Source organism: Anolis sagrei, chromosome 3, assembly GCF_037176765.1.
Source record: "Anolis sagrei isolate rAnoSag1 chromosome 3, rAnoSag1.mat, whole genome shotgun sequence".
Lineage (NCBI taxonomy): Eukaryota > Metazoa > Chordata > Lepidosauria > Squamata > Dactyloidae > Anolis > Anolis sagrei.
The window spans coordinates 128,632,735-128,660,375 of NC_090023.1; the positions used below are offsets into that span (position 1 = coordinate 128,632,735).

General features: G+C 38.8%; 2 protein-coding genes across 5 annotated transcripts in view; both read left to right on the forward strand.

The window, feature by feature from the left end:
* TBC1D4 (TBC1 domain family member 4) overlaps positions 1–27,641 on the forward strand; it is a 130,874-nt gene that overhangs the window by 15,002 nt on the left and 88,231 nt on the right. The window lies entirely within an intron of this gene.
* Positions 19,790–21,438, forward strand: LOC137096740 (uncharacterized). The gene is made up of 2 exons (XM_067466900.1): positions 19,790–19,931; positions 20,318–21,438. Exon 2 carries the CDS (start codon positions 20,373–20,375, stop codon positions 21,387–21,389), a length of 1,017 nt encoding a protein of 338 aa, XP_067323001.1. The 5' UTR covers positions 19,790–19,931; positions 20,318–20,372; the 3' UTR covers positions 21,390–21,438.

The following is a 27,641-nucleotide window of genomic DNA, read 5'->3' on the forward strand; positions in this document are numbered from 1 at the left end:
AATGCTCAGGAACACATCTATTTTTTAAAATAAGATATACCTGCATTTCCCTTCTGTTATGTTGTTATTCCCTTCAGTCCTGAAGTGATCACTTGCAGAAGGATATTGAAATTAGGTTATGGACTGCAGTGAGAGGTTGCCAGTCCTTTATTACACTTTTAAAGAGCACATTAGATCATAGAGTTGGAAGGAATCCAAAGGTCCATCTAGTCCAGCCTTCCCTCAGTGCATTAAAACAGCCCCGAGGGGTGGCCACGTGATGCCTGTCGAGAAGGCTGGTGCTCTCATTTATTTTATTTTCCTTCTTCTGATCGCAAAGAAGATAGCAATCTTAAAATGATGAACAAAACTGACAAGATAAATAGCCCAGTTACACATTATTTTAAAGCTAATATTAACTATATTTATTTCATAATAGTTCAGTTATATTCTTAATCTGTTGAGGAACTTGCATTAAGGAGACAGTTTTATGTAGTAGTAGTAGTAGTAGTAGTAGTAATAATAATAACAACAACTGTATTCTTATATTCTGCCACCATCTCCCCAAAGGGACTCGGGTTGGTTCACAGGCAGCACAAGGTGCCTGAAAACAAACATAAAAGTGAACACAACATAAAATACAATAAAATGTATTTTATTGCACATATAAAAACATCACTTCACACTCAGTCAAGCTGCGATAAATTAGTGGCACCTTGGTCGGACTGTAAACATTGCTAGCTCCAGTAATGGAGAGAGGGCATGGGATAAAGTGCAGGATGTGCGACTACTACGTAGGTTAACTAGAGGTTAAATATTCTCAAAGGCATGATTGAAGAGCCATGTCTTCAAGTCCCTATGAAAGAAGGGCAATGTGGGGGCCTGTCTAATCTTCCTGGGGAGGGAGTTCTAAAGCCAGGGGACCACCACCGAGAAGACCCTCTCCCTCATCCCTACCAACCACGCTTATGTTGGTGGCAGGACCAAAAGGAGGGCCTCCCTGCATATATGTATCCATATATGTATTTATATGCTACTTGTAATACAGATTATTCTTGATTCAGATAATGTCCTTAAAAAAACAACATTTTATTAACTAATGTAAAAATGTTAACAAACATAAAAAAACACCTAACCACAACTGAGAATCAATTACATGTCTCTCCAAAACTTCATCATTTGTGGTGGGATATTCCAGTGGGTCCAATGGGGTATTCTCAGGGAAGGTTGAGCGAAGGAAGATAAATGCTTTTGAACTGTAGTATTGGAGGAAAGTTCTGAGAGTGCCTTGGACCACCAGAAGATCCAACCAGACCATACTTCATGAAATAAAACTCGACTGCTCATTGGAGGGAAGGATATTAGAGGCAAAGATGAAGTACTTTGGCCACATCATGAGAAGAAAGGAAAGCTTAGAGAAGACAATGATGCTGGGGAAAATGGAAGGCAAAAGGAAGAGGGGCCTACCAAGAGCAAGATAGTTGGATGGGATCCTTGAAGTGACTGGTTCATGAGGTCACAAAGAGTTGGAAACGACTGAATGAATGAACAACAATAGCAACAATTCCAGTGGGACGGGCCTTCATTAAAAAAGAAATAAATTGATGCCAAATAAAATGGTTCTGCTGATCCATATAGACATCTGTTTTTGAGTGTTATACTGACTAAGAGATCAATTATCCAAATTGTCCATTTCTCATTTCCATCTCTGCACAAACTGCTATTAGAAATAATTATATCAGTGCATCATTCTGCAAGTTGTGGTTGTTTCCTTGGAATATTGACATAAAAACTAGATCATTACTTAATATCTTGATTTGTGATGTTCCTTATTTTCTTTATAATACATTTCCAAAAACCACACATTTTTTGATACTGGACCCAGAGACAAAGGAGAGAGCTGAGTGCTCCATACCACATTCAATAAAGTGGGAATATGATTACTGTTTATTGATGTGATTTAGTTTCCCATGGGTATTTTCTTTACTTAAAGCCGAGATTGATTTGTAAGATGGGGAAGACCATATCCTGTTCTGTGACCTTTCAGGAATTGATATTTTGAGAGCATTGTCCCATGCGACTCAGAATCTGTTGAAGGAACTAAATTATACATCTTTTAGCCGTTTGTACAATTTGGAAAGTTGTCCCTTCGTTTCATTTTTGTCTGCTACGAAATTCCTCAAAAATGTGGTGATAATGCTGATATGCATATTGTTGATTGTACTAGTTGGAATAGCAGCTTCTGGACTGTCTAAAAAAAGAAGTATCTTATCTGCAAACATGTTTATGAGTTGACACTCTTCATTAATGTCAGGATTTAAGTAGATTTGCCAGAGGTTGAACAGTGAGGGTGAGAGTGGGGCTTCCTTGTTTGATGCCTATGCCAGTGTTCAGCAAAGCCGATTCTCTTCTTAGTTATGATACAATGTCCATTTCCCCCCAAAATTCTGTATCTTTAAGTTGATATAATTAAGTATTTCCTATTAATGCGATCAGATGATTCCAGAACATCAAGAAATATTACCGCTGTCATAATTTTGTTGACTGTTGCATAGTGGATGACATAAAACCCTAGTGTGTGGAGTCAAGATAGTTGCTGATTGGGAGTGAATTATGTTTTGATTTGATGAGATGTAACCCTTAATCAGTGTATTTGTGCAGTGGGCCAAAATGAATGAGAGAATGTTGCTATATTGATTTAATAATAACACAGTTGATCTGTATGCATTCAGACTATTCAAATTGTGCTCATTATATAGAAGTCGCTTCCCAAAAAGTTGGAATAGTAAAGATAGTAATTACATTAACTCTGTTCCTACTTTTTGGGAAGTCTTATCCTAGTGCATTTTTGCAGTGCTCCTAGAGACTTCCCAAAAAGTAGGAACAGAGCTAATGTAATTACTATCTTTACTATTCCAACTTTTTGGGAAGTGACTTCTATATAATGAGCACAATTTGAATAGTCTGAATGTTTCTTCTTTGTATTTTGCATTACAGGCAGTCCCCGAGTTACAAACATCTGACTTACAAACAACATAGTTAGAAACAGGGGTGAAACAACAGGAAGTGAGAGAAATCTACCTCTTGGAAGGAAAATTCACTCTTGGAAGAGTTATCATGGGGAAAAGGTTTGTGAAGCTTTGTCACCAATCCTTGTTTCCACAACAAGCCTTTTTTTTCCAAAATTCACTTGTCACAGGGATAGAAAGTGAGGTGAAATCTTCTGAACAGCTAAACAAACACCACAGGGGTGTTAACCTTTCTGTATGCTATCCAAATATATATGGCTGGATTTACACTTTAAAATGTTCCTGTTCTGACTTACATACAAATTCAAACTTAAGAACAAACCTACAGAACCTATCTTGTTCATAACTTTGGGACTGCCTGTAATTTATGTTTACTTGATAATTTTTGAATTGTAAGAAATTGTAAGACATTTTTTGGCTTTACTTTTGGGATTCCTTCTTTCTTGTGTAATTCTTAATACTTGATACAATCAGAGGAAAGCTGTATTACTCACCCTGATAGTAGGTACAAATTTGCCTGTGTTAAAGTTGATGGATGCAATTTTACTTCTGTTGACTTCAGATTTCCAAAGTCAAACTAACAGATAAGGTATTTTTTCCCATACTCATAGAATGCTCTCATTGTTGCTTGGATCTATTTCAAGCTCTAAATCTTGCAAATTTTGTTTATTATTTCATTGTTTTGAACTATTTGGCCTTTCTATTTATTTATATTTTTGTACCAGTGCCTCAATTTGGATAAGCAGTTATTTCTTCAATGCAGTTCACTCTAGCTCCATTATAGCTGGAGCAACTTCTTGTCTTTCTAGATAATGTTTGGATAGATTTCCATGTTAAAATCAGCACCTGCTATACATGTTATTCTTTTTGCAATGTGCTAAAAACTGGCTGAAGTACCTTGGTGTGTTGCATATGATCCAAGGCACAGTTGACTCTCAGTAGAAGAGTGTGGCATGTAATTAGCACACAAGGAAGACAGGAATATCTTAAGCGGGAGCAGGAATAAAATTAGAGTGACCACAGCTAGACATATTTTCTAAAAGTAGCTGTTATGAAATCATGTAAGAAAATGCACAAGTTAAATTGGTATTACTCCTCTTTCACTTCTTTCCCTCTTTCTCCTCTCCTACCTTTTCTCTTTTTTCCACATTACCTAACATTAAATGAACTGCAGATTACCTACTGCTTAGTGTGCTAGGAATACATTATTGTTGTTGTTGTTGTTGTTGTCATTATTATGCTTAGATTTCATAGTGAAGTGAAGTTCTTAACCCAGCATGTTTAACCTTGAAAACTCTATAAAGTTTTAGATTTTGCAACTAGCTCGGTCTCCTGTGGTTGCTGCTTGACTTGTTATTGTTAATCAAGCCAACATGGTATAATGGGTCAAGCATTGGACTACAATTGTGAAGACCAGGGTTTGAATCCCTGCTCAACTGTGGAAACCCATTGGTGATCTTGGATAAGTCACTCTCTCTCTCAGCTTCAGAGGAAGGCAAAGGCAACCTTTCCTACAAGAAACCCTGTAATAGGTTCACATTAAGTTCACCATAACTTGGAAACTTCTTGAAGGCACACATTTGGATTTGTATTTCTGCTACAAAGATCTGTCCTAACTTAAACAATCAAAAGATCCATGTGTTTTGGTAAATCTCAATAGCAAGAAAACAGAATTAGCAGAACACACAAACTCAGTGCAGTCATAGAATCATAGAGTTGGAAGAGATCTTGAGGGCCATCCAGTCCAACGCCCTGCCAAGAAGCAGGAAAAATGCATTCAAAGCACAGTATACTACAACTATGTATGATAGCTTTAGGAACAAAATATGAGCAGAAGAGAAGTGCCAAGAAAGTTCTACTGGCTTCATTCAATTGAAATGACAACAAATGTAAACAATCCCAACAGTAATAAGGGAAGTTGACCAGAGCAGTGCTAGAGAGAACACTTAATCAAATCTGCAAAAGTCGAATGTGGAGGACCAAATGTTATTAGCCACCATGATCCACTTGGGGAGGAAGGCCGGATATAAATAAAGTAATAATAATAATGACAACAACAATAACAACAACAATAATGTATTCCTAGCACACATAGTATATGTGGCGATTGGAAGAAACTAGAATTTTGAAATTGCTAAAAGAACATGTCTTTAATTCTTGGAGAGACAAAACTTTGAAGTTTATACTAATCAAAAATTCTCAAGCCTCTAAAGGGTTTGAAGATAATTGCAAAATAACATAAATTAATTGACTTTGGCATCAAGAACAAATGTAAGATGCCCTTGCCACCACAACATCACAAATTCTGGAGAGAGTTAATTGGTGAACTCTAATCAACATTTCCAATAAAATTTTGCAGAGTGAGCGTCACAAAGCTCTGGAAATATACTGGCACTTTTCTGCTGCCATTGTGCGGTGTTTTATATAAGAATGACAGGGTATCCCAGGGATTAAAATGTGTGTAGCTTTTCCATCTATTCTAAATCTAGTCTCTATTAACCATTTGTTGCCCATCAATATTAAACTTTCCTATTCATTCAGCTTCTGTAGTTTTTTTAGTTCCTTGTCTTTTATGTATTGTAGTGTACTATTAACAGTTTGATTCATGGATGATGCAATATCAGTCATATTTCAAGAGTAACTGCATTGCTTTTTGTGCTTAAAGGTTCTGTAGTGAAGGCTCATGTAGGAGTATGTTGCTGGGGAAAGCTAAGAAGGTCTTGGGTCCAGTCAGCATTGGAGGGAAAGAAGAGGAGAGATGCAAGGTGTGACACTACTCTTGAGTTATAGCTTCTCTTGCATAGAGGAGGTTTTCCCACAACGTTACCCTGCCATAATTATGTATTTCTGGATAGGATTCTGAGGAACCCTTGTATTATTCCTTGAGAAGAGCATTGATGGTAGATATTACAGAAGAAGAGTTTGGCCACCTTTGTCAATCTTTTTTTATAACTGCCAGGAGTGTACAAAGTGTGTTGTGTATCAGTCTTACAGAAAGTGGTGGTCTGTGAGCTGGACATATGCTTTCCATCCCTGGAGGGTTTCTAGGACAGAAGAGAAACAACTGCACAGAGTAGGCAGAGATGTGATAGTAATTCCTTGCACATTGCGAGGTTCATATCAACTCATCATTGCACTTTCTCTTCAAACTATTTAATATAAGAATATTTAAAGCTGTTTAACACAAGATTAATTTTAATAACAGAACTAGCCCTGTGGGCTAGCAAACAACCTGCTTAGCTGGTAAAATGTTCCCTTGCTGTGCACCTTTGTTTTGAAATGCTATTTTAAACTTGATTGTCTTAAAGTCAATATTATGCTAACCAGATAAGAAAAGTCTGTTTTTACTCTGCAAAATGAGTCCCAGTGTTACAAATGAAAGCACAACAATAATGGATTCCATTTTGTTGACGCAGTTGAGAATGTTCTGAACTTCAGAATTGAATAAACCATCTGTGAGAAATAGGCAATTTTAACAACAAATTTGTTTTCTGCACTTAGTAAATATGGACAGTTTGTCCTTGGTGCATTCAATGTTCTTTGGATTTGCTAGAAGTCATTCTATCGCTACCGCAGGGTATTTCTAATTTGGTTCTGGTAGAGTGTCAACAAATTTGCTCGTGCTATTGAAAAGTACAATTAATTTATGTACTTATTCTGAAGGCAAAGCAGTTTGGATATTTAGACTAATTTGTCACTGAAAACTGGCTTCTGATTGTTCTTATCTAGTGTACTCAAAAATACCCTTGAGACTGTCCCAACCTTTTTAAAATTAACTTCAGTATAGTTAAAAAGTAGTCCTTCTTTACCGGTTATCTGTTGCTGTCATATCCTCCACAGAACTTCTCCTGGTGCCTGTAAAGGATAGAGTTCCTAACAATGGGTGAAATGCATGAGAAAGGAATTCTGCTGCACCTTGAATTGGGACCAGAAAATAAACGCACAGTGAAAGCACTTTGAAAATGTTGAAGGCTTTCATGGCCGGAATCACTGGGTTGTTGTAGATTTTTCAGGCTGTATGGCCATGTTCTAGAAGCATTCTCTCCTGACATTTCACCTGCATCTATGCCAGGCATCTTTTGAAACTGATTTAAATTGTCAGTGTAATAATAATAGTAATAGGAGCAACCCCTGGGGCCATTCAGTCCAACTCCCTTCTACCATCCAGGAAACACACAATCAAAACACTCTCAAAAGATGGCTACCCAGCCTTTCTAATAGTAGTAGTAGTAGTAATAATAATAATAATAATAATAATAATAATAATAATAATAGCAGAAACCACTGGGGCCATTCAGTTCAATTCCCTTCTGCCATGCAGGAAAAGCACAATCATTTCCTTGTAATAGGACCTAGATGGGAAAAGTTGGTATCCCTTCAAGTTCAAGTTCATTTCTTTAAATGTTTTCTGCCATGGTATTTGATATTTAAGCATGGTTTGCTTTTCTTAGTGTCGTTCACTGAAAGATGAGGGATTCAGTTCTACTTTTAGAGACATTTTTCTGTTCATCAAGCAACTATCAGAGGTCTGCTCTTGACCTATGGGCAGCATTTAGTCATCATCCTGTTTTTCTGGCCTTCAGTAGTAGTTTTCTTATTGCAAGAAAATATGTGTCCTGCACCATCATCCAAGGTTTTTGCAGCTTTCTAACTGTATTCAATTTATCTCATTTTTAAAAAGGGAAACTTATAATTGGGTGGTTAACACAGCTGAGACTCCCCATATCTCTCAGGCAAGAAACTCTGTGAGATTGGCATTCTCAAACACTCAGGGCTTCAGAAATGGGTACTTTTAGAATATGGGACATTGATGTTACATTTGTGGCACCAAAAGCTAGAATAAATAATTCATCCAAGTGTTGTGGGGTCCTTTCTTAAAAGTATAATAATTGTAGTATATGGGGAAAACATTAGGAACAGTTATAGCCTTGAAGCAACAACTCATTTTGTGTTTGTGGGTCATGTGAGTTCCCAGCAAGGTCAGTGAAAAGACTCTTTCCTCCTAGAAGGGACAGAGATGAATAATGCATGGCATGTGGCAAAGTGCAGCCGTGCTAGTCTTGAGGTTTGGGAATAAATCAACTGAACCAACACTTCATGATCAGGATATATTATCATCCCCCATAGCAAGACTTTATGAAGAGGTTAGTTTAGTCTGAGACTCAAGGTAGAAAAACAAAAGGCTGATGTACGAGCCAGAGCTTGCTATTAAAATACATTGTTCATATCATGGTAATATCTCTTGAGAATAATAAATAGGGGCAAGCTTTCAAGATTTTAGGTCTCTTTAACAGGAAAGATCATGCTCCCCCACAAAAGTGGGGAGACAGTGGAAGTGTGAAGGTGACAAGTTGGGGTTCAAGTGGCAGCTAAGAATCATAGAGTTGGAAAAGACCACAAGGGCCATCTAGTCCAACCCCCTGTCAAAAAGCAGGAAAATTGCATTCAAAGCACCTCAACAGATGGCCATCCAGCCTCTTTTTAAAAGCCCCCCAAAGAAGGAACCTCTACCACACTCCAGGGCTGAGAGTTCCACTGCTGAACAGCTCTCACAGTCAGGAAGTTCTTCCTGATGTTCAAGTGGAATCTCCCTTCCTGTAGTTTGAAGCCATTGTTCCACATCCTAGTCTCCAGGGCAGCAGAAAACAAGACAGCTCCTTTCTCCCTATGACTTCCCCTGACATATTTATACTTGGCCTTCATCATGTCTCCTCTCAGCCTTCTCTTCTGTAGGCTAAACATGCCCAGTTCTTTAAGCCACTCCTCATAGGACTTGTTCTCCAGACCCTTGATTATTTTAGTCGTCCTCCTCTAGACACATTCCAGCTTGTCAACATCTCCCTTCAATTGTGGTGCCCAGAATTGGACACAATATTCCAGTTGTGGTCTAACCAAGGCAGAATAGAGGGGTAGCATGACTTCCCTTGATCTAGACACTATACTCCTATTGATGCAGGCCAAAATCCCATTGAGCTTTTACCTGCCACATGACATTGTTGGGTTTTGTTTAACTTGTTGTCCACAAAGACTCCAAGATCCTTTTCACACATACTGCTATTGAACCAGGCATCCTCATTCTGTATTTTTGCATTTCATTTTTGCACTTAAGTGAAGTATCTTGAATTTGTCTCTGTTGAATTTCAGTTTTTTAGTTTTGGCCCATCTCTCTAATCTGCTAAGAAAAGAGTTCAGTTGAAACCCCAACTGGTCTCACCCACTCTTCCACTCATAGATTATTCATCCTTGTGAAGAAAGATAAGACTAGTGTTTAGCTTTCCCATCTATTCCAAATATAGTCTCTATCAACCATTTGTTGCTCATCAATATTCAACTTTCCTACCATTACCTGGGAGCAAACACCTTTCATGATAGTGGGACTTACGTCTGAGTAAACATTCATATGATAGGGGATACATATCTTTGCTGTCTCCTGCCACCTCCCAGCATTTTAACAACAAATTTGTTTTCTGCACTTAGTAAATATGGACAGTTTGTCCTTGGTGTATTCAATGTTCTTTGGATTTGCTAGAAGTCATTCTCTCGCTACCGCAGGGTATTTCTAATTTGGTTCTGGTAGAGTGTCAACAAATTTGCTCGTGCTGTTGAAAAGTACAATTAATTTATGTACTTATTCTGAAGGCAAAGCAGTTTGGATATTTAGACTCATTTAATATATGAATGCTCACTGGAGGGAAAGATACTAGAGACAAAGTTGAAGTACTTTGGCCACATCATGAGGAGACAGGAAAGCCTAGAGAAGACAATTATGCTGGGGAAAGTGGAAGGCAAAAGGAAGAGGGGCCGACCAAGGGCAAGATGGATGGATGGCATCCTTGAAGTGACTGGACTGACCTTGAAGGAGCTGGGGGTGGTAACGGCCGACAGGGAGCTCTGGCGTAGGCTGGTCCATGAGGTCACGAAGAGTCGGAGACGACTGAACGAATGAACAACAAAATATATGAATATTTGCATTTACTTTTAAGAGATACTGTTCACCATCTGTCTTGCTTTACAGAAGTGGCACAAACAGCCTGTTATAATGCGGCATGACTCTTTAAGAGCGACAGCCACTGTTTTAGCATGGTGAGATGTGTTCCACACTGGGCATGCATACTCAGCAGCAGAGTAGCAAAGCACAAAGGCAGATGTCTTCACTGTATCTGGTTGTGTTCCCTAGGTTGTGCCAGTCAGCTTTCGTATATTGTTTCTAGCGCCCACTTTTTGCTTGGTATTTAGGCAGTGCTTGTTGTAGGACAGAGAACAATCCAGGGTAACTCCTAGGTATTTGGGTGTGCTGAAATGCTCCAGTGGGATTCCTTAAGGTTAAGAAAATATCCTTAAAAAACAACTCTAAATAAATCATTCAGTTGATCTGCGAGATGACCCTAGCAAAATACTTCTATGTAAAATATTTATACTGTAACTGCTGCTATCTTTAGTTATGCATTGCAGCTTAAAATCCCATTTAGAGCTGCAAGATGAGATGACAGACAGCGCAACAGCTGTAATACTTGTTCCAAAAATATTTTTTTTCTTTACTGTCATGTATATGTGACCCGCCAATAAGAAAACTAATTTCTTATATTCTTTCAACAGCAATTGACATACTCTACTTAACTTGATGAAAATTAACAGGGTTTGCATCTCAGAGCCAGAAGTTGACTTTGGAACTAGAACCGGAAGTATACTTTTATTATCAAAGGGAGTGACTGAGTTTAGTGAGACTTAAGATGAGTTAGCGTAGCATTCTGTAATTCTGCTCCTCCAAACACAAGTCAGTGGCTGTTAAAAGTCTTCACACTATTTCATAACCTGAAGGTAATTTACACATATTGGGATATGTTTCCTTTCTACTCTTCTGTAGTTTTTCATCCCAATATGTGCAGATTATCTTCAGATTATGAAACTTAGTTTCCTGTTTAGACTTGGGTCCCATCTCCAAAATTTCTCATTCTATAAAAAGGTAAAGGTTTCCCTTTGACATTAAGTCTAGTTGTATCTGACTCTGGGGGTTGGTGCTCATCTCAATTTTTAAGCTGAAAAGCTGGTGTTGTCCTTAGACACCTCCAAGGTCATGTGGCCAGCATGATTGCATGGAGCACCGTTACCTTCCTGCTGGGGTGATACCTATTGATCTACTCACATTTGCATGTTTTTGAACTAGGTTGGCAGAAGCTGGGACTAACAGTGAGAGCTCACTCCACTCCTCAGATTTGAATCGCTGACCTTTCAGTCAGCAAGTTCAGCAGCTCAGTGCGCAATTGGGGGTTCCCTATCTCATTATATACATATATGCAATAACTGGTATTCCAAAATCAGGGCAAAACCTCTACAATCCTAAGAGTATTGGGTAAGGGATACTCAACCTATATACATTTTATTGCAATTATTATCATTTTCATGTTTGAAACAAAAGGTCTTGTAGAATTTTTCTAGTTAGTGAAACACTGTTGCTTAGCATATGCCAAATCTCAAGTAGAGAACTATTTTTATTTATTTGTGCTTGAATATACATACAAGAATATGCAGTACACATACTCAATGCTTTTGAACTTTGAAAGAATTCATGCAAAGCATTCTGTACATACACACTCTTCTTGCATATTAGGGCTTTCATTTTATTTGTATTTGTATGTATATGTGAGCTATGGCTACAATTCTACAGACGAGTATGAATCCCTGTCAACCATGGAAATCCACTGGGTTACCTTTGGGCAAGGTAAAGGTAAATGCCCTTAAAGCAAATATTTCCAAGAAAACCCTGTGGTAAGGATGCTGTAAGTCACATGAATGCACAGAAGAGCAACAATTGCATATAGCTCAATGATAAATTGACGTGAACACTGGAAAAACCTGTACTGTGTATTTTTACATAATACTGGAAAATTTATGTTGTGGAAATCTTCAGTGGGCCTACTGCATTGTTTCTTCCCTGTAAAGTGCAGCCAGGAAAATCTTCCTCCATGTATTAGTGACAAAAATGTTAGAGGTAGCTTTCAAAGTTGATGAAAGAGATACCACCTCTTAGTTGTGGTATAGCGGGCAGATCTGAATTAACTCATGATCTAAGTAGAATAGTACCAAATGGCCAAGATTATCTGGTTCATCCTTGAGTTGTTCGTAATTTTGTATAAGGGGCATCATTTTACTACAGCATTGTATATAAACAGGGTGTGAGCATCCATTGATTTTGGAATTCATTGGGCAGTCCCGGAATCAAATCTCAGTGGATACCAAAGACCCACAGTACAATAGAGTCTCGCTTATCCAACCTTCACTCATCTAACGTTCTGTATGATCCAACGCAGTCTGCTTCCCTCCCGGATCCACAGCTGTTTCAATACATTGCGATGCTTTGGTGCTAAATTCGTAAATACAGTAATTACTACATAACATTATTGTGTATTGAACTGCCTTTTTCTGTTGATTTGCTGTAAAACATGATGTTTTGGTGCTTAATTTGTAAAATCATAACATAATTTTACATTTAATAGGCTTTTCCTTACTCCCTCCTTATTATCCAACATTTTCGCTTATCCAACATTCTGCTGGCCCATTTATGTTGGATAAGTGAGACTCTACTGTATTTACAAAATATTGCCCATGAATAAGCAGGAATGGAGGTTGCAGAAGTTGACGTTTGCAGCAGTATAGGTTGGAAGTTTGTTTTTTGTGGTAACACAGAAATATCAAATAGTTTGAAATCCTACAACTTTAATTGAGTTAATTATGACAATACAAAAATTGCAACTTTATCTTTCATGTAGAAATATTGACTTGTTTGGGAATTTAAATAATCAATCAGATAATGAAAGTCACCATTGTACAAACCTGTATTTGTGGAATTAAAGCCAGGTCTGAAAAAGGAGTCCTATATCAATTTGACCTTGCAAATACATGCCATGGGGGAGATGGTCAGTGTCTTGGAAATTAAAAGAAAGTTGGGGGTGGTTATTTTATTCTTTCCTGCTCTTTTTTCATTCTAATTTTTCCCTGCTTAGACACAGCTGAAGGGAATTGTTGCACTTCAGGCCAGGAAAGCCCTCTGACTTTAAACACCACACGGCTGAGTAGAAATGCAAGCAGTTTATTGAAAATATTTTAAAAGTAGTAGTAGTAAAAAGCACTCCATAAAAATAGGGAAATCCAATTAGGTAGAAAGACAAGGAGGAACAAATAGTCCAGGAAATTAGTTCATCAAAGTTAATGAAAAACAAAGGCAAAAACTTCTAAGGAAAATTCCAAAGTTTGAATCATAAATCAAAGGCATTTAACACATGAATCTATCCAAAGCAAAGTTTCCAAGTCCAGCAAAGGTGTCTTGACTCAATTCCAAACTATTCTTCGTCTGACTACAGATTCTGTACTTGGCACTTTTATCCCCTAATTACTCTATGAGCCAAGCAGCCAGAAATTGGTTTTGTTTCAGCCTTGACTCTATTATCATTCTCTCTTTTACCCTGGCAGGACGCCTGAGAGATTGGTTTCTGTATTCTGACTAACAACATCTACTGGCTCATTATTTTCTGCAGCTGGCCCAGGTGCTGAGCTATTATCAGGCTCCAAATCATGGGAATTCTCTGGTAGCAATTTAGGGACCACACCATCACCCCCAAACCCTTCAGAAACATTCTCATCAGAAGAGACACTTTGAACAGGAATCCCATTGTCATTCTCTGCATCAATAGCCACCTCATCATTAGAAACATCATTACCTACATTAACCTCATTGTCATTCCCAACATCCAGAGTACCCTGATCATTAGACACAATCATAGGCTGAACTCCAACAGGAATAGGGAACCACTTTGGGCACATTGTTATATTATTTGGCATTCACCCCCCTAGAAGCTGCTTATATGTTTAAAGGGAACTGTTATTCCCCCTGCCAACCCCACCCACCAAAACATATTGTTTCCTTCTTCTTTCACTTAGGGCCCTTTCACACAACCATATAACCCAGAATATCATGGAAGAACATCCCACAATATCTGCTTTGAATTGGGTTATCTTGAGGGGGGGATGTATGGCCCTTCCACACAGCCCCAAATCCCAGAATATCAAGGCAGAAAATCCCACATTATTTGAGTGTGGGCTCAGATAATCCAGTTCAAACCAGATTATGTGGGATTTTCTGCCTTGATATTCTGGGATATTGGGCTGTGTGGAGGGGTCCGTAGTTTTAAAAGGGAATTTTCAGGGGTGTCCTCAATGCCCATATGTCCTGATTTACTGCCATATTGGCCTGTTTCTGCAGTGGGCCTTTGTTTACAGAAAATGCTGATGAGTTGAGAAAACATTACTAGAGAGAAGAAGTTACTTTTCAAGGAAAAAAGTACATCAGGAAAAGTATTTTGGTTCTTTACCCCTGCAATCTGAGTCCACACTGCGATATATTCCAGTTCAAAGCAGATAATGTGGGATTTTATTCTGCTGTGCGGAAGGGGCCCAAGACTCTTAGGGTTATGGGTCTGGAAATATTCCCTTTATTTTTAAAACAAGTACCTTGGGAGCCAGACAATAAGGTTCCAGCTCAGGATTTTCTTGGCCAGATTTGGTCAGAAAAGGCAGTGCTTTTTCTCTGAGGTTGAGAGAGTGTGACTTGCCAAAAACACCTTGTCGGTTTCATGGCCAAGCACGCATTTGGATTCTGGACTATAGTTGTAGTCCAGTGCTCAAATCACTACACTATAATCCCTTCTTTATTATGCATAGTGTCAGAAAAAAGCTGGAAACTGTATTTTCACCTAAGTTTTGTCCAGTATTTCATGCTACATATATGTTTAATTTATTTTCACTGTAGTGTAGTTGATGCTAATGCATTCAGGTTTGACTCTCGAAATTGTAAAGCAAGGTATGGTGCAAAACCTTTTTGTGTGTCAGGAACGACTTGAGAAACGGCAAGTTGCTTCTGGTGTGAAGAGAATTCGCTGTCTGCAAGGATGTTGGCTCGGGGACTCCCGGATGTTTTACCATCCTGTGGGAGGCATCTCTCATGTCCCCACATGAGAAGCTGGAGTTGACAGATGGGAGCTCACCCCACTCCCTGAATTTGAGCTGCAGACCTTTCGGTCAGCAGTCCTGCCATCACAAGGGTTTAAATAATTGTGTCACGGAGGTTCTGTGCAAAAGCTGTAAAGATTTTATAAAACGCCCTCTTGGTGTTGGACTTCTGTTTCCAGTGGCCCTATTTAGTATAACCAGTAGTAAATGATGCTGGGAGTTGCAGTGGAATGACATCTGGTGGACTACTCTTCTGTTTTGAAACTACGAATTGCTCTGAGGGACACCTGAAAGTCATGCAATGGGATTTAATGGTCCCTTTGGGATTAAGAATTAACTTTCTTTTGGCAGTACTAATTAAGCTAATGATTGACGTGAAAGAACAATAGTCTGCAAAACAGAAGGCTTCTGTATTCCCAAAATCAAAGCAAATTGCAGTCTGCAGTATAGGGTTATTAGATGCTGTATTGGAAAGTAAGGAACATTGTAGGTGGGAGGAGAACTCACAATCTACAAACAAAAAAACTATTATTTTGTGCATTTGAATAATAAATGTAAAGTGGTGCCTTTCAAATCTCCGTAAATCAAGTTCAAAACCCAAGGGCTGGTTTTATAAAACAGCAGGTGATAGTGTTTAGCGGTATGCTGTGAAAAGCAAGTAGGAATGTGTTTATCAGATCTTTTGGCAAACCTCGTGTATTGAAATGCTTTAATTGGTTCAGTCGTGTTCCCGCATAAAGGAGTAGACCAGCCATTTCTCGAAAGGGTTTAAAAGACTAGTTAGCAGGTCTCTCATTTAAAGAGACCTGTCCTTCAAAAATGTAAAAAGAAAGGTGTGCTTTGACTTAATGTATCTCAAAAGATCTTTCTTTTCCCCTTCTCCCAAGATGGGAGCCTATGCCATATTTCAGTTTATAACCAGATTCAGAAGAAGAGGTGTATCTAAAGTAAGTTTTATGGAGCCAATTGTTTCTATGTTATGTTGGACTCATACTTTGCAAGTCAATCTATCTGAGCACTTCTTAAAACAACAAAGAAAACTTATCAGAATTCTGGAAATTGTTGTGAAATATGCAGTAACCTTTTTTCTGTTTTGAAGTCCATGGAAATACTGCACTGCATCTATGTTTACATTTATGTGGTTGAGAGTGTAGCATGGAAAGGTTACTTTTATGGACCTCGGCTGCCTTGGGGGGTCCTGGAAGTTGTTGTCCCAGAACTATGCTTTTCCAAGACTGGGTTGAGAATAATAAAAAGAGTTGGCCTAGTTCAGACATTGTTGTACTGATAGTGATTTCACTGCAAGTAATGGCACCATAACCAAACAGGGAATATAATGTTAATTCCCTATCAATAAATGGGGCTAAACAAATCGGTCTGATGACTTTTTTCATTATTTTCAGTGAAGAAGCAGCATTGCTCGGCTTTATAATGTATTTGCATGAAGTTAGCAGCCTGTGCAGGGCTCTGTTTGTGTTGCTGTCTGTTTATGTTTCTATGACCATAGAAGGCTCTGTTAATTGGGGGTTGGAGATAAATAGATGTTTTAAATCAATGTCTTCATTCCTGTAGTGTTTTATTTGGCTTTCGGAACATTTGGACTTTAGGAAATAATTCCTGGAGAAGCTTGTCTGCTAGGGAACTGACCCAAGCACAGTTGCAATAGCTATCCTGGATTGGATTTCAGAGAGTGTTCTTCGGTGTACTTTCCATTCATGAACGGCATTTGCAAGGCTTATGGGATGAAAGAACTCAATTTTATTGCCAGTGGCACTGTGTTGTGAGGAAGATCTCTAGGGTACAACTACTGGCAGACCTGATCTTCTGTTAGTAGCTTCACCCACCCAGGGGTTCCCAATCTTTGGGCCTCCAGGTGTTTTGGACTTCAACTCCCAGAAATCCCAGCCATCTTACCAGCTGTTAGGATTTGTGGGAGTTGAAGTCCAAAATACATGGAGGCCCAAAGGTTGGGAACCACTGATAGACAATGCTATATGTCAAGATATATTAATCTTCCCCTTCTCCATATGTCAGATTGCATAGATATGTTTTTAGGAGCATTTTGGAGCCCCCAGTGCCGTAATGGGTTAAACCCTTTGCTGGCAGGACTGCTGAGCAAGAGGTCAGTGGTTCAAATCCAGAGAGTGGGGTGAGCTCCCATCTGTCAGCTTCAGCTTCTCATATGGGTGCACGAGAGAACCCTCCCACAGGACGATAAACATCCTGGACAATGTCCTTACAGATGGCCAATTCTCTCACAACAGAAGCGACTTGCAGTTTCTCAAGTCACTCATGATGCGAAAAACTATTATCAGTAAATGTTTTATCATTATACGCATATAGCTAGGGGTCATGTAAAAAAGTTACTGAGTGAAAACAGATCACATGTGGTAAAAGATTAAGAACCCTGATCTATAGCACTGTTCCAGGGTGACGTGCATCTCGTCATGGTTTGCAGAAACTTCTAAATTCTGCTTTCCATCTCTCTGTTTGCTTAATGGCTCTAGCAGTTAGAGCTGTTATCAAGAGTCAGTGCCTAAATGTACTAGGCACTTAAAATGTGTGTGCTGATAAACCCATAATAATACACTTTTCATGCAGAAAGCCTAACTGTTTTGCTTAGATGTGTGTAGTCCTGCCAAATGCATGGGTGGATGGGAGTTCAATACCAGGTCTGTAGGCTGTATTTCAGAAGAAAGAACAGGGTACACCAATTCTGAATGTTCCTTGTTACACAGGGTAGGAAAAAGTCTGTTCAGAAGCTGAGGCCTAGGATACTAGGAAAGACTGATACAATGACAGAGTTTCTCCTTAAAGAGTGGTTACAATGGCCAACATATATTTAGACCTGTTTCTGGGTATATTTGACCTGATTACAAAAATGGCTCCCTATCAGCTCTAGTTGTTTTTTGTGTGATACAGAACATATGCTTTACATATGCTACCAGTTGCCATCTGCTCACACATAATCATATCTAAGAAAGCAGGGCTGATGTGGTCTAGCCAATACCATTTTCTGAATCAGCACCCCAAGTAACCCCAGGAGCAGGCCTAAAAACCAAGATACCAAGTATTTGTTGTTGTTGTTGGGTTGTGTTATCTATTCCATTCTGGTATTTGTACCTTCACTTCTTCATATCTATGGATTCTGCATTCACAGTTTCCACCATCCATGGCTGGCAAATACGTTTAAAATCCCAAAAGCAAACATTGATTTTGCCATTTTGTATAATAGATACCATTTGACTATGCCATCACATAAAATGGGATTTGAGTATCCACAGATATTGATGTCCACGAGGGGTTCTGAAACTAAACTTCAGTGAATACCTAGTTTCCGCTGTAGATGGAAACACAATAAAATGTGTCAGACTTCTTATTGCTTTCACTGTTGTTCAGGAATGGGTGCTATTACGCCAGATACAGAAAAACAAACATTTTGTGATACACATAAAGACCAACAAATATGTTGTTCTTGTGTGCCTTCAAGCTACTTCTGACATATAGTGAGTCTTCAGTGAACCTATCATAGGGTTTTATATGACGGTACGAACTGGATGATACAGTATTTGATGCCAGCAGGGAAGCATTTTTATCTCATGAAATTCTTAAAGTACTCGTTATTTCCAAGTTTCTAGTATGAAATAGTTGAATCTAACTGGATCTGATGAATAAACTTGGATCTTGTTGTTTCAGGAGAATGTTGGAATTGCCAGTATTTGCAGAAAGTAATCCTCAGTTGAAGTGTTTCCCTGTTCACTAAGTTTACTTCTCCCAGTGGCTGCCAGTTAGGAGTAGTCGATTTCCACACTGACTGGATCTTGAATATATCTTTGTTGCATTCTGTATCTATTGTGTCTAGCAGTAGGCAAATTGCTACACAACTTCTCAAACTCCATGGCTCTCAGTAAGTCGTTTTCTATGCAGTTACAATAGAAATACAAACACACTCTCGCAAAGTGGACTCAGGGCTGTTTAAGCTGATCCTGCAGTAATAGATTATTAATCTTTAAAATTCTACAGAACTCCTTGTTCTATAAATATAGTAACTGATGCTCTTCTTGGCACGGGTAAATACCAGAAGCCAAAGAAATTCCCTAGTGGTTTTTGGACTTCTGCTTCTTTAAGCAACTTCCTTTTTTTAAAACAATTCCATGCAATAAGGACTGTTTTATGAAACTGTGTAGTGTTACAAAATCATATCAATTTGTGGTGTGTGGATCCTCTATTCACTGGACTCGAAATATTCCTGGGCTTAGCTAAGTTAGCTACTGGATTCAAACCAAAACGTGTTCTGTTTCTGTAGTGAAACGTTTCATTTCTTTGGCACATGAAGGTGGCCAGTAGAAAAGGGGCTAACATTTGTCCCGAATACTCAGCATTCTGCTTCCTACTCATCTCTTCCATATAAGAGAGTTTTATTTTTAAAACAATAGGAGTTTTTCATCCTTAGCACATGAGAGAAGCCTCCCACAAGGATGATAAAAAAAATCAAATCATCTGGGCATCCCCTGGGCAACGTCCTTGCAGACAGCCAATTCTCTCACACCAGAAGCGACTTGCAGTTTCTCAAGTCGCTCCTGACATGACAAAAATATATATAAATCCTTAGCACAGTGGAGGGAAAAGTGTGGCCCTTAATGTGTGTGCTCTTGACTGTAATTCTCATGAGACCTGGAATCTTCCGGGTTGGGAGCGGAGAGAGGCAGCAGCATGGAGCCGGAGCTCCGTGAAGAATCGTGAGCGGTGAGAGGAGAAAGCAACTTTTTCTTCACAGATTCCTTATCTTCGGGCGAGACAGAGAAAGGAGAGTTGGTCTGCAGAAAATCACTTTGTCTGATCTCAAAGTGAAGACAGCTCCCGCCGCGATATTGTCCTCTTCGCTACGCTCTCAACATCCAATATATTCAACAGATTCAAGTAAGACTGCAATATTTGCTTTTTAAAGTACACTATCCACGTGGTGTTCTTACGAAGGAAACCTGTCAAAGTCTGTCTCCACATTCCTGCTTGTAAAGTTTACGATCCTTAATTGCCTTAAGTGTCTCCCAAGAAGAGCCATTAAGCTGTTTGCTACAACAGTAAATCTTTGAAATCTTGCTCTGTGGTTTGACAGGAGACAGCAAAACCTTAAAGGCCAGATCTACATAAGATCTATATAAGCAGAAAACAGACTGAGCTTTGCTTTCTTCTCTTTAAAAAAAATGGCAAGATGATTAAAATGCTTAAAATGCAACTGAAAAAGATGGTGGGCTGAACCCAGCTTCTCTTCCGCCCCTTCTCAAGCACGTCTCCATCTCTCTCAGGCAGATAACACTGCTGCAGCGACCTTGAACAAACGCTCATAAACTACAATCAATTATGGATAAAGGGTCACCGCGGACGCCCAAGGGACCAATCTCCTCCTACGCGTCTGCAGCGTCAACAGTGGTGACAGAGAAGGCAAAAAAACCCAGTCAGTCTCAAGAGAAGACGCTTTCAGAAATTAAAGCTATGTTTGTGGAACTTAAGACCTCAATGGAGGCAGTTACCAAAGAACTGAAACAGATCTCTGAACGCCAAGAAAAGACTGAGGCAAAAGTGAACAAACTGGACACTGATCAGAAACTTATTAAAAAAAGGCTTGAAAAAACAGAAGGGGCTCAACAACTCTTTAATGATAAGCAAGAAAGTATGTTGGATAACATGGCCATGCTAGAACTCAAACTTGCTGATAACACTCTAAGATTAAGAGGGATCCAAGAGGGGGAAGAAGGTGACAATCTGAAGTTGTTTATAAGTAAATTGTTGGCAAACCTTTTGGGGGAGGATGACCTCTCAGTGATGATGGATTCCATATCTGCATGCTACAGAGTGAGTTCTGCAATAGCAAAACAAAAGAAACTCCCCAGGGACTGCATTGTGCAATTTGTCACAAAAATATGCAAAGATATTATTTTGAAGAAACAATATGAATCCCCCATTATAATAGGGGGAAAGAAAATTTTGATGCTAAAAGAGATCCCTGGAAGGTTCTTGAAAAAAAGGAAAGACTTTGCTTTCCTAGTGAGCAAACTCAAACAGAAGAAGATATCCTTTCGATGGCTCTACCCTCAAGGAGTGGCCTTTTACTACAAAACCAAGAGACATTCTATTTCTGATACCATGAAGGCTGAGCAGTTCTTAAGAAAATATCACAAGGACTTTGACGCTGAAGAAGACTCCCAGCAGGAAGAAGAAAGACAAAAAAGACAAGGACATGGCAGAAATAAGAAAGAGAACTTGGGGCAAAACCATCAGTTCCATACAGAAGAAGAGAAGGAGCCAGAGCAGGAGGAGGAGAAAGAAATGCCAGCTGTTCCAGAAGAAGAGAAAGAAGAAGAGGAAGAAGTTGGGTAGCAGTGGACTCTGTTTGAGAAAGTTATATAAGTTATATAAGTTTATCTAAGGGGGAGACGGGGGCGGGGGGCGGGGGGAAGCAGGGTAATTATAAAATGCACTGTTAAAATGGGCACCAAATCTCTGAATACTATTGTTTGGAATACGAATGGCTTAAACAGTGGATCAAAGCGTAAGAAAGTATTTCATTTCTTGAAGAAAATTAAGCCTGATATAGCTTGTTTAGTGGAATCCCACATGGTAGAAAAGGATATACATCTATTGGGGCAAGAAAGACTGGGCCAGTTATTCACCTCTTGCAATTGTAAGAAAACCAATGGGATTGCAATATACATTAAGAAAATGCTGTACCCTGAAGTAATTTTCTCAGATAAGGAAGGCAGGATTCTTATAATCAAGGTTCTCATCCAGGGTAAATCAGTTCTCATAGTAGGTATCTATGCCCCCAATACCAAACAAAGTGAATTTTACAAGACACTTGCGGGTATACTTGCCGAATATGGTGAAAAAGATATGATTTGGCTAGGTGACTTTAATGGGGTCATGGATACAAAGTTAGATAGGAGTAATAGAATAAAAAAAGACAAGAAAGAAGGCAGATTACCGGGTGCTTTTTTGAAAGAAATACATCAATGGGATATGTTCGATATCTGGAGAACTCTCAATCCAACTGGGAGAGAATTTACATACTACTCCCACAGACACAAATCAGCCTCCAGAATTGATATGGTATTTGGTACAAAAGACATCATCTGCAGAACAGAAAAGATAGAGATCCTAGCAAGAACATTTGCAGACCATAATCCGATTCTATTGAAACTAAGAAAAGAAAATAGCAACAGGGGGGGTTGGAGAATGAACGATTATATTCTGAGGATACAAACACATAGAGATAAAATTGGAAAGGAATTAAAATACTACCTGAAAGACAACACCAATGATAACCTAGAGGATAGGGTGGTTTGGGAGGCTGGAAAAGCTGTAATAAGAGGGGTATTAATTCAGCAAAATTCAATTTGGTACAAAGGTAATAATAAAAAGCAACTAGAGTTATTAGTCAAGATTAGAGGAAAGGAAATAGAGCTGGAGAGGAAAAGAGGGCAGCGAAAGGAAATTCTGGCAGAATTGAAAAACTTAAACCAGCAATATGACCTCTTGATTGCTAATGATATTGAGAGGAAAATCAGGTACAATAGGTACAACTTCTTTGAGAATGCAAACAAGCCAGGCAAATTTCTTGCTTGGCAGCTGAAAGGTACAAAGAAATCCCAACTGATTACCAGAATAAGAAACAATGGTGAGACAATTACAAACTTGCAGCAAATCCAGACAATTTTTGAAAAATATTACTCAAAGCTCTACAAAAAAGAACAGGAAGACTTAGACAAGACCATTCAATTTGTTAATGAGACCAAGATTGTAAGATTAACTGAAGCAATGAAAGCTAATCTAGATAGATCAATTTCACCAGACGAACTAATGGAAACAATAGATAAGATTAGGCCACATAAAGCTCCTGGCCCAGATGGTCTTTCCCCACTCTATTATAAAACTTTTAAAGAAGAGCTGACACCATTACTGGTGTCTGTAATGAATAAAGTCTTGGAAAAAGGTGAGATTCCAGATTCTTGGAAAGAATCCACAATTGTACTAATCCCAAAATCAGATAAAGACCTAGACCAAATTAAAAATTACAGACCCATCTCGCTTCTAAATTGTGACTATAAATTATTTACTACAATCTTGGCAAACAGACTCAAACAGACATTAGCAGAAATCATTCATAAGGATCAAGCGGGATTTCTACCTAATAGATACCTGAGCCAAAATGTCAGAACAATTCTGAATGTTTTGGAGGTAGCGGAGAGCGACCCCAATAAAGATTTAGCATTGTTTTTTTTGGATGCGGAAAAAGCTTTCGACCAGGTCAGCTGGGTTTATTTAGAAAAGGTCTTGGATTTATATGGGGTGGGTCATCGCTTTAGAAAAGCAGTGGGGGCAATATATTCTAAGCAATCTGCTAAGATAAAAATAAATGGACAGCTGACAAAAGCCATAGATATACAGAAAGGGACTAGACAAGGCTGTCCACTTTCGCCATTACTATTCATTTTGGGATTGGAAATTTTGAGTATAAGAATTAGGGATGACAATGAAATTGAAGGGTTCAAAGTAAAAGGCCAGGAAATCAAAATCAGAACATATGCAGACGATATGGTTTGTATTTTATCTAATCCAACACAGAGCGTTCCAAAATTATTAGAGGTAATCAAATTGTATGGAGAGGTTTCGGGTTTTAAAATAAATAAAGATAAATCTAAATTTATTACAAAAAATTTAGACACTAAAATTATTAGGAAATTAGAGGAAGTGGCTAACTGTAAAGTAGTCCCGAAGATAAAATATTTGGGAATAACTATCACAAGCAAGAACATCGACTTGTTTCAAAATAATTATGTGAAGACATGGTCGGAGATCAAAGGAAATTTGAACAATTGGCAAAAGCTACCATTAACATGGCTGGGCAGGATTGCAATTATTAAGATGATGATACTTCCCAAAATGCTTTTCTTTTTTCAAAGCATACCTATTATTAAAGGGACTAAAATTTTCAATTTGTGGAAGAGGGATATCATGAATTTCATTTGGGCAGGGAAAAAAGCCAGGATTGCTTACAAAAATTTAATTGATACCAAAGAGAGGGGAGGACTAAATTTACCAGATTTAAAAACCTACTATGAGGCTGCCTGCATGAGCTGGCTCAAAGATTGGATACAATTCCGGAACATAAATCTACTAAATTTAGAAGGACATGGAATCAGATATGGATGGCATTCTTACCTCTGGTATGAAGGAGAGAGATTAAATAAGGCATTCAATAAACATGTAATTAGGGGAAGCTTAATAGATGTTTGGAAAAGATACAAATTAGGGATGGAATCCAAAACACCCCTGTGGCTGAGGCCAATAGAAGCCATTGGGAGACCCACCTGCAAGGATGATGTCAGAACATACGGGGAACTACTTATCAGGTCCAATGGCCAATGGGCACTGAGGGGAAAAGACGAATTGGGTTTTAAAGATTGGTTCCGATATCATCAATTATACGAAAGATTCAAAAAAGACGAGAAGAGGGGATTTGCTTCCAAAAAATCAGATCTGGAAACTATATTAGATAAAGGGGAAAAAGGATTAATAGCCAGATTATACAAATATATTTTACACTATAATTTGGAAGATAATCGTGTTAAAACCCCCATGATCTCATGGGCAAAAGATTTAGGGAGAAGCATAGATTTTGACATCTGGGAAAACCTGTGGAACAATGGATTTAAATTTACAGTGGCAGCTTCAATTAGAGATAATGTATATAAAATGTTCTACAGATGCTACATAACTCCAGCCCTCCTAGCCAAAATGGACAAGTCACAAACAGGATCCTGTTGGAGATGCAAAAGAAAGAAAGGGACTTTCTTTCACGTATGGTGGTCGTGTGAACTGGTGCAGATCTATTGGAAAAGAATAATAAAGGAAACAAATAAAATGATTTACAACAAAGTAAAAAAGAACCCAGGGATGTGCCTATTAGGGATATTCAGAGACAGCTTAGAACAGCCAGAGAGAGAAATCTGCTTGTACAGCTTTGCGGCTGCACGCATTACAATTGCCAAAAATTGGAAAGGGGAGAAAACATTAAGCATCAAAGATTGGAAGGATAAATTGTGGGATTATGCACAGATGGCTAAGATTTCAAGCAATTTGAAATATGAAAATAATGAAATATTTGAAAGAAACTGGAAGCTGGCCTTAGCATACTTGACGGGAGAGCTAAAGAAATAAAAACAAGAGGAATTTATTGAATTAGAAGTATAGAGGGTTAAATAAGTTGTGCATAAATCCTGCGTGGATTAGTGACGGAAGTCAAGGTGGTGGGTAGCACTGGGGGTGGGTGGAGGGGTAACTGTATGGAGGGTTGTTTGTGTATGTGTGTTTGTTTGTGTATGTGTACATTTTTGCAACATATATGGTTGGTGTATTATCTTTTCAAAATAAAATTTAATTAAAAAAAAAAAATCAAATCATCTGGGCATCCCCTGGGCAACGTCCTTGCAGACAGCCAATTCTCTCACACCAGAAGCGACTTGCAGTTTCTCAAGTCGCTCCTGACATGACAAAAATATATATAAATCCTTAGCACAGTGGAGGGAAAAGTGTGGCCCTTAATGTGTGTGCTCTTGACTGTAATTCTCATGAGACCTGGAAAGCATTGCCAATGCTGGAACTACAGTACAACAACACCATAATTCTTCAATTGTAAGACACTATTGATAGTAAGACACACCCCAATGTCATCAAAATGCATAAGGTACATCTGCAGGTCTAAGATGCACCCCATTTTTAGAAATGTTTGTATAGGAAAAAAGTGTGTCTTAGAATTTAAGAAGTGCAGTATGTCGGGGGCCTTCACTGGCCATGTTCTAGAAGCATTCTCTCCTGATGTTTCAGCTGCATCTATGACAGGCACCCTCAGAGGTTGTGAGGTCTGTGGGAAACAAGGCAAGTGGGGTTTATATATCTCTGCAATGTCCAAGGTGGGAGAAAGAACTCTTGTCTGCTTGAGGCAAGTGTGAATGTTACAATTGGCCGCCTTGATTAGCATTTAATGGGCTAGCAGTTTCAAAGTCTGGCTTCTTAATGCCTGGGGAAATCCTTTGTTGAGAGGTGATTAGCTGTCTCTGATTGTTTCTTGTCTGGAGTTCTCCTCTGTTTGAGTTTTGTTCTTTATTTGCTGTTATTTTTTAGAGGTTTTTTTAAAATACTGGTAGCCAGATTTTGTTCATTTTCATAGTTTCTTCCTTTCGAATGAAATTCCTTTCTAATGAAACATGCTTGTGGATTTCAATGGCTTCTCTGTGTAGTCTGACATGGTGGCTGTTCGAGTGGTCCAGCATTTCTGTCTTCTAAAATAATATGTTGTGTCCAGGTTGGTTCATCAGGTGCACTGCTATGGCTGACTTCTCTGGTTGAACTAGTCTGCAGTGCCGTTCATGTACCTTGATTCTTGTTTGGGCACTGCTTCCTTGTTTTTGACTTCAATGCACATTGGGTAATACTGACTGAAGCTGACAGACATACAGAGAATCTCAACCCACCAAGTTAGATATAGCTGAAGTCAACAATGTTGCTCTAATGTAGATGAGAATAGTCTAAAACGCACATTGGCCCCCAGTTCCATAGTCTGAAGTTTGCAATGTTGAAGGCTTTCATGGCTGGAATCACTAGGTTGTTCTGAGTTTTCTGGGCTGTATGACCATGTTCCAGAAGCAGGAGAGAATGCTTCTGGAACATGGCCATACAGCCCGGAAAATCCACAACAACCTTGTTTAACTTTGTTTTTAACCTTTTTTTTTCTTTTCTGTTTTACTGCCCTATATAAAAATATCTTTTCCGTTACTATGTAAATATGAATGTTTTTCTCTTTGTGGTCTGTGTGAAGAAAAGAAGCTGACCACATAATTACAAAATAGTATTAAGATGCATTACCTTATTTGGGAAGGAACACTTTTAATCATGGATTTAGTTGACTTCAGGTAAAGGTAAAGGTTTCCCCTTGACTCTGGGGGTGGTGGTGCTTACCTCTATTTCTAAGCCAAAGAGCTGGCGTTGTCCATAGACACTTCCAAGGTCACATGGCTGGCATGACTGCATGGAGCGCTGTTACCTTCCCGCCAGAGCAGTAATAATAATAATAATAATAATAATAATAATCCTTTATTTATACCCCGCTTACATCTCCCAAAGGACTTGGTACGGCTTACAAGAGGCCGAGGCCAGATACAACAGTAAAACAGTAGCATAACAAATACAACAATAAATAAACTCATAAAACAAAGCAATAAACATTAAACAATAACAATAAACATTAAACAATAACACCATGACGCAGTTAAAATCTAAGGCTGGGACAAATTAATTTTTTTTAAAAAATGCTGGACATGACAAAGTGAAATGGATAGGTTTTTGGAGATAGGTGCGGTATGCAAATAATCTTAAATCTCTAGTAAAGTGCATTTGGGACATGATGCTTGGAGTTTCCTATTCAGGGAAGGCACACTAGAACAACCACGTCTTCAAGCTCTTTCTAAAGACTGCCAACGTTGGGGCTTGTCTGATGTCCTTGGGGAGAGTGTTCCAGAGTCGGGGGGCCACCACAGAGAAGGCTCTGTCCCTCGTCCCCACCAATCACGCTAG